We start from the raw sequence: 13,228 nt of genomic DNA on the forward strand, positions 1-13,228 counted from the left end.
AGGCTTGGCCTATTTTTAAATATTGGAAGTTAAACAACTGTGAAATACTACATATACCAACTTTGCTCTAGAAAAAGTGTTTAAAAAAGCCCCCAAACCAAACAAAAAAGCTGTTTTGGATAACTTTTTTTTTCTCCTGTTAAACCAAAAGAGTTCCATTTCTATCAATATTACATTAATTTAGTTGTGAAACTGCATGTGAAGCATGGTGAGAAATACAGTCTTGAGAAAAGAAGGAATCCCAAATCAGATTTCTCAGAGCAGCTCGGAACAGTTTCTAAACCAGACTTAGCTTGACAGTAGGATTATACAGAGACTGGTGATGGAATTTGGAAGACGTAATGCTTGGTTTAGTCTCATCTTGAGAGCAGCCTTGAGAGTAGGTTTATGAGATGGTGAAAGTCTATTTCCTGTAAGTTCTCACATCAGAGTTAAAAGTCTGTGAGTGACTATATCAATGTGTCCATATGGCCTTGGAATTCACTTCTTTTGCTTCTGTTTGTGGTGTGGAGTGGTTTTGGACCACATGCAGCAGGTGCAACTGAGCTGAGAGATGCAGCCAGTCCACGGAACCAGCCCGTAACTAGTCAGAAGTAAAAACAAAGCATAAAAACCTCTTGAAATGCAATTATGGGAATGTCAGCTTCCCTGATCCAACAGTAATAAAAATAGTCCTTAAGAAATACTCCCCAAAGAGTGTAGTGCTATGTATGAATTTTCAATAAGTACCCTTGTGCCATCAGTGATCCCAAGCCTTCGCCAGTAGTTGGCTTCTGTGTGGACACAGGGTTTTGTGCTTGTCTGTGCTCGAAGAAGCTGAGTTTTCATTTGCTTTCTCTTGTCCATCTGGGGAGCAGGGAAGAGAAAGGGGTAGAAGAAAGCATGGGAGAACTTGTTACCCGAGAGAGGCCATCAACTTCTAAATTTTATTTGGGTCCAAACCCACCTTCTGTAGCATGCTCAGAGGGTCTTAAAAAGCACCTCCTAGGAAGAATGGAGGGTTAGGCAAAAGATAGGCTTTGCAAAATAAAATTAGCAGCAGCAATTTCAAGTAGCATTATATGTGTCTTTAAAGCTGTGGTTTTTCATGATTCTGTTTACATTATGGTAAAGCAGGTAAGAGTCTTTTATTTTAAAACATGATCATTTTAAATTTTAATGAAAATTAGAAATGAAACCCTCTGGTCCTGTTGACTTCTTCCTCCTTTTTTCTAATACAAAGTTTTTATAACATGATTTATTAAAACCAAAATATAATCCCCTGAGAAGCCTTCTTTTGTGCTGTAAGCAAACTGTACCCAGAAATGCATCCAGAATATTCTTAAAATCTAGATGTATTATTTAATAGACGTTCATCTATCTCCTTTTAGGACAGAGAAAAAACATTAATATGTTAATCTCTAAAACCATCTGGTTATAATTTATACAGTGGTATTATTTCAGGGTCTTGCAAAAACATTTTGCTGTACTAAGGAGTAGAGAACAGCACCCAGCTCAAGCCCCAAAGCACACAAAGGTGTGTGACGACTGAAGGATCTCTCAAACCACCATGACATGGCAACATTTCTGTCATTGTCTGCTATGTTATAAAGGGCCGATTCAATTCCACAGGGGAGTAATGCTCGCAGGTCTGGTGGAAGTGTAACTAATACAGACTGTGCTGAGGAGCTACCATGCATTGCTAATGAGAGACATGCAGCCAGGAAGTTGTACGCAACGCTCGCAAAGCTCCTGAAGCTGTATGCAGCTACCAAGCTTGATGTCTCCTGCTCTTTTCCTTTTCTGCATTGCATTATTTTAAATAATGAATCCAATTATCTAACCTCTAAAGGATTTAAACACACTGTAGAAATACATAGTTGTAAGATGCCATATAATCAAACCCATTAATTTGGATAAATTCCCTTTTCCTAACTTACACTGAAATGAACATTGTAGGAAAGCTCAGTTTAATGATACCATGGAGTATATTCTTGCTGCATTCACTGCTGTTGTCTTTGCAAGGTAAGAATTTGATTCCATTTTTTGTAGCAATACTAAGTTTTCAAAAATTTTTCCTAAATATTTTAGTATTACAGCTACTTCTTTTTCTATCGTTATAGTTTTTGACCTTGCTGGAATTTGTAAATGCAATTTAAACAAGTATATATCACCATTCTCTCTCACAGGTGTAGAAACTAAAATACAACTGCTTTTAAATATTCATTTTTTATGTCTGAATTTGTTACAAAATAATTATTTATGAATAAAATCTAACTTTCTTGCCTTTCTTGCTATTATGGCCAGATGAGTAAGCATTTAATGATTTTCAATGAGATATGATTTTGTTTGAACACTGCACCTGCAGTTTGTTTAAACATTTTTAGACTGCTAGGGTAAATAATTGCTCTCCTAGTTATAGAAATTACCGTATTTTATATGTAATGCAACTGGATCTTATAGATCATTTCCTCACAACAATTATAAAGATTCCTAATGTAATATGAAAAATTGTTTTGTGGTTTTGTTTGTTTGTTGTTTTAAGCATGGACTCATTTAAAAATATTTACAATTGAGTCTTAAAAGCCACGGTCAGAAAATTATTCAAATTCTGGAAGTTTGATTCTGGAAAGCTCAGGTTCTATTTTACCTGTCTACCTGTTCTATTGTTTTGTTATGAGCCTCTGAAGAACTATGAACTCTTTTCACTTCTTCATGGTAGCATGTACCAGAACTACAACCATGAAAACCTGCAGGTAAAGAGTCTGTGAGAGACTCAAATTCTTAGGAAGGAGAGCAAGTAGTGCTACATTCCTTGGAAACAGAGTTCGTGCAAAGGTGCCCTGGAAAACTCAGGATTGTTAAACCTCAAAATTCAATAATGTTCTTTTAAACTTGACATTGCTTGCCAAGGGCAGAGTGAGGCTGTAGAAAAAAATGTTTAACTTCATGATTTTTTAATCTACAGGATCTTATTGCAAGCTTTCTCTTTTGAGAAGAACTTTGAGGTAAGTTTTTATTCCTTATTTGTCAAGTCCTACAAACAGAACAAGAATGAGCAAGTGCAATGCAGTGCAAGTTAGAAAGTAAAATACAGCCTTGAACTCAACATGTAAAATGTCATCTACATGTAGGTTGGATGTAGAACACACTTTCAGAATGTTTACAACTCTTTTCCAAGTATTTACATAATGGGCATGGGTCATCTATTAGAAAAATGGAGGTCCTTATGAAAAATGATACTTCTATGGTCTCAAGAAAGCTTAGAGGAATAATGGAATGAAAACAGCATGAGATCATGATTTCATGACTGGAAAAATACATTAAACAAGTATCCATCCACAGTTTTAACTGCATGATAAAATCCTAGCTGCTATTTGAAGCACAGAGAAGTAAGTGCTATACAGCCTTAAAATAAACATTTTCAATACAAATTTTCACATAGAAGCTGAAATCCAAACAAAACCCAAACTAGGCAATGTTCCTGATCCCATTGAATTAAATGGGATCTATGCCATCAATTTCAATGGAAATCCAGCTTTATCCAGTTGGATAAAGCTTTGTATGTCTTATGACTTCTAATATATCTAGTGGACACACGTGCACGTCAAATGATGTGCCATCATGGAATATTGGTGGAATTAAGTGTGTTTTATAGTTTGATGCCCTTGTTTCTAAACTTAATCACAAATTAAAGTTGGCTCCAGCTGGAGAGTCATCGCTTGCTATCAAACGTACCATCAGAGTATATTCAAGCAACACTCTAGGGAATTGTAGCCACTCACATGTAGCATGAAGTAAATAAGAAGCTGGTTTACAATTTTGTATCCTGTTGTGTAAGTCTGTTTTGCCTATTTATGTCTTCCCAAAGCTCCAGGTACCTCCCTGTCCAAGTAGAAATTGGAGTGCCGCCCAATTCTGTAAAAGGAGACATTGACAAAAAAAATCACCTTTTAAAATGTTAACCCAAGAAAGACCTCTTTGATAAAGTGATGGTAATCAGAGAGAAACACTTCACTCTGGGGACTTGCTTATTCAGGTTGTTCCAGGGACCTTTGATAATACAAGATCCTTTTTGTTTTCTTCCAGAAATGAGTTTAATGCAACTCGACAGAAAAGAGATCTTGTAACAGCTGAGGTAGGTTATACCTCCTCCTCCCTTTTCTGCTCTGGGCCTTTGCCATCCTTACAAATGAGCCTTTGTGGGGAGAAGGACTATGGTAACAGGAGGACAGTGAGGAGGAGCAGCTACTCCCCACCTGCTCACCCCGCCTGAGCCGTGGCCTCATGCCTTCATTCTCCCTCAGCAAAGCGCCCAGTGGATGACCTACCCTGCCGAGCTGACTGATGCACACCATGGGAAATAAACCCGGGACGTCTCTGTCTTTTGTGAGGGCGAACAGAACGCCCTGGAAAGCTGTTTGTGTTTGTGAGAGGCACAATGGCGGCGCCACTGGCAAAGTTCCCTCCTGGCCATGATGCCCTGGTGGCTCCGGCCTGGCTCTGGTTCCCATCGCCTTGGCCCCAGCACTGCCTCATTGCTGCATCCCGGCAATGTTGTGCTGAAATTCAATCATAAATGGAGGAATCTTGTTCCCCCACTTATACACACTTGGGCTATGGAGCCCAGCCAAGGGTTATAACCCCTTTTGGAAGGGGTAGGCAGGAAGCCAGAGGCTGCCTTGGAATGTTTTGGGGAGCCTGCAGCTGAACCAGGGGTGATTTTCTCCGAGGCCCCTTGAGATCTACATACCCCTACCGAGTCAGAAGGCATCTGGTGTGAAACACTGTGCTAAGGGTAATCCAGCCTCTGAGAGAAGCAGGACTGGTGGTGTCCTTGGAGGGCCCTCAGTAGGGAAGTGCTGTCGCTCTACCTCTGAAAAATGACACAAAGGCCAAAAGCTGCTTTCCTGAGGCGGGAAGCTTGGAGTAGCTGTCAGGAAAAACGGAACTGGGTTTTGTTGTGCAAGGAGGGAAGGGACCCTCTCCAGCTAGCAATGGACCATGGGCACCAGGAATAATTTTGGTGCAGGGGCCTCCCAGGTGGTGATTCAATGAAATCTATTTCAGGTTGATTTCAGACAGATTGTACTACTTGGATGCATCCCACAACGTATTTCCATTTGGAAAAGGGAAGTTTTTATGTCACTGCAAGAGGCATTGGCAAGACCAACCCTAACAGGTTCCTATCACAGTGTTGTTCACCTTGTGATCCATCAGTTCAAACTCCAGATGTGGAGAATGAGTGGAATCAGGAGGGAAGAAAGAAATTAGCTTACAAGCAAAGACTAAAACAATTTTTTCACTTAGTTGTGCAGCCAAAGGCTTGCACTTAAGTCTGTGGGGACTGCAGAAAGGTAACTATTTTTTCATAGAACATCAGATAAGAAATAAATAAAAAACAGAGGGAAGAAGAGCTATTTAAGCAAAAAGGACCAGATTTATAAAGGAAGGGATTAAAACTGGCCATGAATAAATATAAGTGGGAAATATTTAAGTACTCAGCACTTCATCCTGGTAAGCTTTCCAGTCAGGCTAGTGAGGGCTAAAGCCCCAAAGTACTTTCAGTCTGGAATGGGATCAGTTATTGGAAGGGACAATGTGACGTGACAAACTGCAGTAGCAGAGTGCTGGGCCAGATGCAGGGCTTCCTCATGGTGTGAGGCTCCCTGTTCCTAAACAGGAAGCAGGTCAGGCAGATCTGCTTTCTCTTTTGTTTGGGATGAACCAAAATGCAATTCTGAAGGATGTCAAGGAGAAGACAAAATCCCTTGCAGCTAGACTGGCCATAGTTGGATGATCAGGGTGCAGCTCAGAGCATGACTCAGGGGAGTGGATGCAGTAGAGGGAGCTCTCCAACTGTGGGTATGAGTGAAGTGAAAAAGGTAGAATGCACTCTGTCCCCTCCCTTTTCCTTCCAAATGTAAGTGCAAAACTTCCCATGTGGAGCCTTGGTGATTCACAGGTACTGGAGGGCATGGATGAGAGGCCAGTAATGATCTCACAGAGCAGCTGTATCTTACCCCAGACCCCTCAAAAGCTACGATGCTTCTCCTCTCAGGCTGCCAATCCCTCCAGCAGCACCCATGACTGTGCCATGTGCTGGCTGAGATGCAAATTACTCTTCTGTATTAAAAGTGTTTAACCCAGTGTTTGACTGCAAGGCCTCAGGCTTTTATCAATTCATTTGAAAATCGCAAACCCCCTGATTTTGCTTTTATGTTTCTCTGACAGGTTCAAGCTGCCTCTCGGTTTCACCATCATGGGGCTCTGGTGCGGAGTCCACCAGGAGGTCAGTGCTGTGCTCCTCACCTGCAGGAGGAGAGAGCCCTGAAAATGTTGCCTTCCTCCCCTGTGTTACCATGCACTGCAGAAGCCCTCTTCTTCATGCTCCTACAAAACCCTGTCCTGTCTCATTTTCCCATTTTATCCATGTTAAAGAAGGAAAATTTTCTGTTAAAATTGTACTTTCAAAATAAGGCCTTACAACCAAATATGAACAGCTAATGATGCCAATCTTTTGTTTGGTTTTTTTTTTGTTGTTGTTGTTGTTGTTGTTTTTTTTTAAGATTAGTTCTATTGCAATTTTTCATTTCTTCCACTTTTTTTCTGGCCTTGTCAGAGGATGTAAGTATGTCAAAGAGGCTTGTAACTAGTTGTGCAAAGGGAAGGAATACTCAGGCAATGAGCATGAAGCTGCTCCTGGAGGATTTTAAGCACTGGACAAACATGTAAAGCAGGCCCAAGTTACAGAAATTGTTTTACAGAGAAGTTCACTGTATGCAACTTTGGTTGGAATTTTTGTGTCCTTCTTGGAAAATGCGTGGGTAGGTGCCTTCTTTTGCATGTTTTTATGTAAATGAATATATGCAATTTTATCACTCAAAATTCTAAAAACAGCAAAGAAGATTTCCCCATTAGTGCTGTTGTAGAAACAGTAGTTTTTTGCTTTGTTGGTATTTTCAGAGTATCTATGTATATTTGGAAAGCAGTTCTTAAATGGAAAAAATTCAAAGCTAAGCATGGAAAGGAATTTTCACAATGATGGATGATATTCCTAATCACTGGTAGCTTCTGTGTACCTTTACTGTAAAGGTCCCATTTGGTTCCCATTTAATATCACTTGCAGCTTTGCTGTGGCCTCATCAGGAGTGGAAGGGCCTGTTTATTTCATTTACTTTCTGTCTTTTGTGATGCTTTTTTAATCTCCATCAGCAACATTGGAAGATTTTGTATGTATGTAGAGTTTTAATCCTACACCAAGAAGGCAAGCAACTATCTGCAAAACCTGATGAAGTTTTGCTTTGGGACTAGTTTTCTTCTCCACTTTTGGGGAATTATGATTTAGACCCACCTCAATGAATGATTAGTAAATGACACGGAGGTCTTAGCTTTCAAAGAGACTATAAAACCATTTAATGTAACTGCTTTTGGAAAAAATTACTGATTATAGCATAAAACAAGTCATTCTCATGGAATCTAAAGTCTCTGATTCCAGTCACCTCTGAAGCAGAAATAACCTTTCAGCTGACTTTTTTTTTTAGCATGTGGGGAAGGTTGTTTAGGACTGGGTTTGACTCTCTAAAATATATATTCTGTCCTGTTCATAAATTGAATGTACCCTTTGCAGTAATGTTTAGGAGGGAGAAGCTAAATATATGTATAAATTATGCTGAATTTAGTGAATTAGAATGATCTGTATCCTGTATATTTTGAGATCGGCAGGACTGGGATTTGATTTCTTTACATGGGAACTTGACCTTTTGTTTGCTTGGAGGAGGTTGACCTTTTGCTCCTTTGTTAGTTTGTAAGTCTCAAACCAAACGAGAACCTTGCTTCTCTTTTAACCAAGGAACATGAAGGATAAAATTAAGCATATGTTAAAAAATGGAGATTGTTGTTGGTTAATTTTCTCAGCTAATATACCTACCTGCTCGTGATTTAACAATAAACAGATTTAACTGTGATCTCTCAGCCTGTTTGCAAAATACTGTATCTACTAAAAGGCTGGAATGCTTGCTTACAGGTTCATGTCCTCAGGAGTGCCTTAATGGAGCAGCCTGCACAGAAGCAGGTGACTGTGACTGTCAGTTATTTCAGGCTCAAGGAAGCAGGTGCCAAATTGGTAAGTTTTTTGGGCCAAAATTGTTTAGTGACAGTTTTCAGGAAGATCTGGGATACAGATTTTGAAAAAAATACTGTTACTAGCATATTTATGATTACTCTGTACTAGGACTCTCATTTGGCCAGTAGCTAGGAGGATTAAAATTATATGCATGAGGGACATAGAGAAAGCAACATCAGAAATGCCTACATTTTAGCACTTGGGCTGTAATGATACATAGATGCCATAGCAGATAGACCATTATCTAGTTTATCAGTAGCCAGACAGATGTTTTCTAAGTTAGTTGAACAACCAAAAAACCACTGCAGTTGTTCTAACAAGCAGTGGCTTATTGCAAATTAAATTACCCACTATTTAAATACATTAGTTTCTGGAATCTGCTGTGTGTAAGGATCAACAAGAATTGTCTTCTAGAATGTACAGAATATCTAAATCCCTTGCCTCTACTTGTAATTAAAATGTCTTTACTGAAGCAAATAAAAAACTTAGCAATGATTGCACATGGCTAAAACTGCAGATTTAAGATTGAAAAAGAGTTTTGAGTTTATTTAAAGTTGAAGACATAAGTTTATCTTTTGTACTTGCTATGTATTTTCTTTATAAGCTCGTTTCCTTTCTGAGCTCCTACTTTTGTAGATGCATGTGACACCTGTCAATTTTTGATGACCATGCTTCTTGTAAACTCAGTGTATTTTCTCCAGTACCTAACACTGGTAAGGATCGAGATGGGATTTGCAAATCGTGGGGACAGTATAATTTTGAAACATTTGATGGCATCTACTACTACTTCCCAGGAAATTGCTCCTATATATTTGCAAAAGACTGCAGTACTCTGGAACCCCAATACACTGTTTGGGTAAGTATGTGAACATACACTAGAAGTATGTAAGTAAATATAAAAGTAAATAAGTAAGTAAAATAAGTAGAGAGACAATAAATGTACCAAACTGGGCATTAACTACTTAAATATAAAACTGTGGAAATGTGGAAAGCTTCTGGAAATGCCTAAGCCTACATGCAGTAACTCAAAATACTGATGAATAATCAAAAGAGTCAGCATATTAAAAATAGTATTTCTTACTCCTCCTGTCCTTAATGGGAATTCTGCTCTCTCCCTTCTGGGAACAAAAGTGTGTCTGAAAGCAGAACTCAGAAACTTCACTATGCTTCAGATATCAGACTGTAAAAAAACCCACTGAGTTGCTGAGTGAAGTGCAAACAGCTATCACTTGCCTATTAATGAGGAACACAAATGTGCTAGGCTCTGATTCACAGCTATTGGCACGCTACGAGGATCTGCCTCCTTGGCCAATGGGATTTGCTCCCCCACCCTGTCCCCTCTAGGGATTTGCATTCTAATTTTGGATTACCTCTACGTCATGCAGAGAAGATTAACAGCTCAAAAGCTTTCATCTTGACCTATGAATGGAAGGCACTCTTTTTAGTAGTTTCTTCAAATTGCCGAGTATCCATGGTTAATGACTTTGGGTCAGGGGGAGTTCAGACCTATCCCCTCTTCGAAGAGAGATGCCCTGTTTGTCAGACTGGTGGTTATTGTGGGGAGAGGATACAAGCTCATTATATTACCTTATTCAAAATAGTTGGGATTTGGAGCCAATTGGGCAGGGAAGAAGAGACAAGAAGCATCCTAATTCTGAGCCCATCTAGGTTCAGTGGTCATAGGGATGAGGGCAGATCTAGGTGCTAATTTCTGCTCTGAGGACTGTTTTTCATTTATAAACAGATGACCTCTTCCTCCCTCAGATAATAGTACTTAGTGAAGATAAAACTACCATTAGAACTGCCATTTCTACCTACTAAAGTTACAGAGAGATGCTGTTACACCCATCTTTCACAATTTCATTTTAAATATTTGGATTCTATGTGCAGCTGTGACCTCTTAGAGGTTTTAAGAAAGTGCTATAGCAAAGTCCAAGATTATATTAAAATCTAGAATCAATATGTCAGTGGATTCCAGTGGCTCTGGAAAGCGAGAAGGTTCCATTCAATTACTGGAACAAATGTAATGTTTTACTAAAAACTGAAAATGTTTACTCAGCAAAGTCATAAGTAATGTGACACTGTAGACAGACTGGGCAATGGAGAGACAAAAACCTTGCCAAATCCTCACGTTATGGTCCTTCTGGCTTTAATAATCCACCCCTCAAGAGGAGAAGAAAACATAAGAATTATTTTGATTCTCGTTTATTGTTTTTCTGTCTTGGGCTGGTTTTACATAGAAGCCATCTGCCAGTACTAATAACTTTTATGTTGTCTTTAATTATGATTATCTTTATACATGTAAAAACTCTTAATGATTTTCCTGGTCTAGTTTATTTCACCTAAAGTAACAGTAACTGATTTTACTTCCAGGATTTAATGTCAGTTAAGGAAGATTAATTCAAGTATTCATTAGCACTGTATGTGTTTACTCATAGATATTTTCTTCAAAACAGTTACATTTACAGCTTCCATCACTATGTTGGTAAAATGTTTCCAATTACAAATTTATTTAGCTTTACAACACTGTCAAGTAAACTGGTGATGAAATTCCCATCCTTCTCAGAGAATGATGACATACACAGTAACATATTTGTAGTCATATTTGAGCTATCTAAACTCTGTCTACATTTTAATCTGGGTAACGATCGGCATCTGAGATTCAAAACATGTTTCCCTCTCTCTTCAGTGGTGTCTAAAATAAGCTCACAGGCTTTTGAAGCACTGTAGGACATTTTGCAGTTTGGGTGGCTCATTACCTCTGAGATTTACGAAAACTGTGTAAGTTTTGCTCAAGCACAAACCCACAGTTTTCAAGACCTGAGAGTACTGTATTAAAGAGAGGTAAGTTGATATGTGACTAAATCAACCCCCTGGCTCATTATGCTATATACATAAAATGAGGAGAAGCACACTTCAGAAAAGTCTACCCTTCTGCATTAGTAGGGCTGAAAAGCCAGTGAAAAATGGATTTTAACAGATCCATGTAAACTAGATGCCTGCCATAACCTGCAGGAGCACTTCAAAATCTCAGGAAATCCTGAGTGGTTCGGGAAGGCATGTTGTGGTTCAGCTGGTACTAGTCTCAGGTGGCAGTGCTGCTATTACACTGAGGTTCTGTATTGGTTTGTAATCCTGTTTTATAGGTCAGACCTCTAGAAACAGAGCAATAGGGGTGTTTCCTTAGTGCAAGTAACAAGCTCCTACTTTGGCCACTATAAGCTAGCTCACTACAGTGTCTCTGAAGTTTGTCAAGCATACAATACCTGTCTCTTTCATCAAGTATTTAGACTACTGGCCTGTGATGCTATGCACTATTAAACAGTTACTGTATTTCTCAGCAGTATTGTTTAGTGTGAACTTTGAGTTTTGTGTATCTTTGTAATTGTGACTTTGTAATATTCTAGGTATTTATTTGTAAAGCTCTTCCAGTAACTGGAGCATAAAAATGTAAAATATTATATACAAATTTAATAAAAATGGTGCGAAATTATTGAAGACAAGCATTTATTCTTATTGTGTGTCTATTTTTTCCCTCAAAGGTTCATAACAGTCCTCACTGTTATGGCTCAGTATATACTTGTCATAGGTCCATCAGCTTATTTTTTTCAAATCAAGAAGAAATAATGATTTCAGGACATGAAGTAAGAAAAAATGGAATCAGGTGAGTGTTCTAATGGTGGGTTTTAATATTTTATTGCAAAAATATAATGTGGAGTTTGGGAGATTGATGCTTCTTACACAATTCAGATAAATTAATTTGATCTTTGTGGATCCCTTGCTGTTCTATATGGGGGCTGATGGAGCTCTAGTGTGAGCAGATGTAACAGTACTGATAAAATACCTGAGTAAGAATAGAATACACTCCCTGCATTAGCTGTGTTCAACTTCTCAGCTGTAACCTGTAATTATTCATTCCTTCTTTGTACAGACAAAGTCTGTGTCAGGCAATCCTAGTTAATCCCTGGTGCATCCTGATACCATTTTGAACAAGGCAATTATTATTTATTCTTGGTAGCTATAGCTAATATAATACATGATCTTCTTCTAGACGAGTCTGAATTGGTTCAAAAAAAGATCTTAAGCTCCTCTGGGGCAAAAACTCCACAAAACATCTCTGAGGTACAGCAAACCTCCAAATTTACCTTTTTTGTTTAATTAGCAAAAAGATGTGCCTGAGGCTATCAGAAGTATATTTGCTGGTTGATAAAGTACAGAAAATTTAAGAAAGTTTTTGAGGTGCTTTTGCCATCCCCTTTGTAATGCTATGGCCTTTAGTATCTGAGAATGATAGCTACAGTGATACTGTTCAACCCAACAGAAGCAACTCTGGAGGACTAAGATTAGATCTGTGCTTATTGTTGTCCAGTGATCTTTCAACGAAGGAGGAAGAGCTACATCTTTTTTGTCAGTGGTGTTTTCTGTACTGCAAGTTCCTCCATTTAAAGATGTCTAACCCAGTGCCTAGAAGGGCTGCTGGTGGTCATAGCACCATATAGTTCTTGCCCAACGCAGCATGCTTGTGAACTCAAGAATTCCTCAGTGCAGTGTGCCAGGCTTTGAAAGTAAGGATGCATTATTCTTTCAAGCCTATAATTGGTACAGCTGATAGGTGTATACAACAGAAAGCACTCATTTTTGATGGTCGATACAGAGGATTAAACAGAAGATAGTAAAAACATGATGAAGAGTTGAATGGAGTGACTGCGTACACCCAGGAAAAAGTGTTTGTTGGTTTAGCAGGTGATGTTTTATGTGGTATTTTTCTAGCATGAACCTCACCTCATCTGAGATCTTTGATGTAGACTATATTTTTCCAGATTAATATTGCCTCAGACAGTTGGAAATGCTTTCATTGAGAGACTGGCTGACTATATTCTGGTGAAGACTACCTTTGGTTTTTCTCTTGCTTGGGATGGAAACTCTGGTATTTATATTAAGTTGACAGAAGAGCATAAGGGAAAACCTTGTGGCCTGTGTGGAAATTTTAATGGCAATAAATATGATGACCTGATACTCCAAAATAGTAAGTAAATAGCTTACCCTTACTTTGTGTGAACAGTTTCCATGTTCACTTTAAATACAATGCTTATAAATATCATGCTGTAAAAAGGCAGTCCTGTT

General features: G+C 38.7%; 1 protein-coding gene across 1 annotated transcript in view; it reads left to right on the plus strand.

The window, feature by feature from the left end:
• Nucleotides 1–1,767: 1,767 nt before the first annotated feature.
• OTOGL (otogelin like) overlaps nt 1,768–13,228 on the plus strand; it is a 95,046-nt gene continuing 83,585 nt past the window's right edge. The window contains exons 1-8 of the mRNA XM_068999633.1: nt 1,768–2,004; nt 2,948–2,987; nt 4,069–4,117; nt 6,214–6,271; nt 8,006–8,104; nt 8,806–8,960; nt 11,647–11,768; nt 12,925–13,130. Coding sequence (XP_068855734.1) covers nt 1,926–2,004; nt 2,948–2,987; nt 4,069–4,117; nt 6,214–6,271; nt 8,006–8,104; nt 8,806–8,960; nt 11,647–11,768; nt 12,925–13,130 — 808 coding nt within the window. The 5' untranslated portion in view covers nt 1,768–1,925. The remainder of the gene's footprint in view (nt 2,005–2,947; nt 2,988–4,068; nt 4,118–6,213; nt 6,272–8,005; nt 8,105–8,805; nt 8,961–11,646; nt 11,769–12,924; nt 13,131–13,228) is intronic.

The sequence above is a fragment of the Aphelocoma coerulescens genome, chromosome 1A (assembly GCF_041296385.1).
Source record: "Aphelocoma coerulescens isolate FSJ_1873_10779 chromosome 1A, UR_Acoe_1.0, whole genome shotgun sequence".
NCBI classification, from domain to species: domain Eukaryota; kingdom Metazoa; phylum Chordata; class Aves; order Passeriformes; family Corvidae; genus Aphelocoma; species Aphelocoma coerulescens.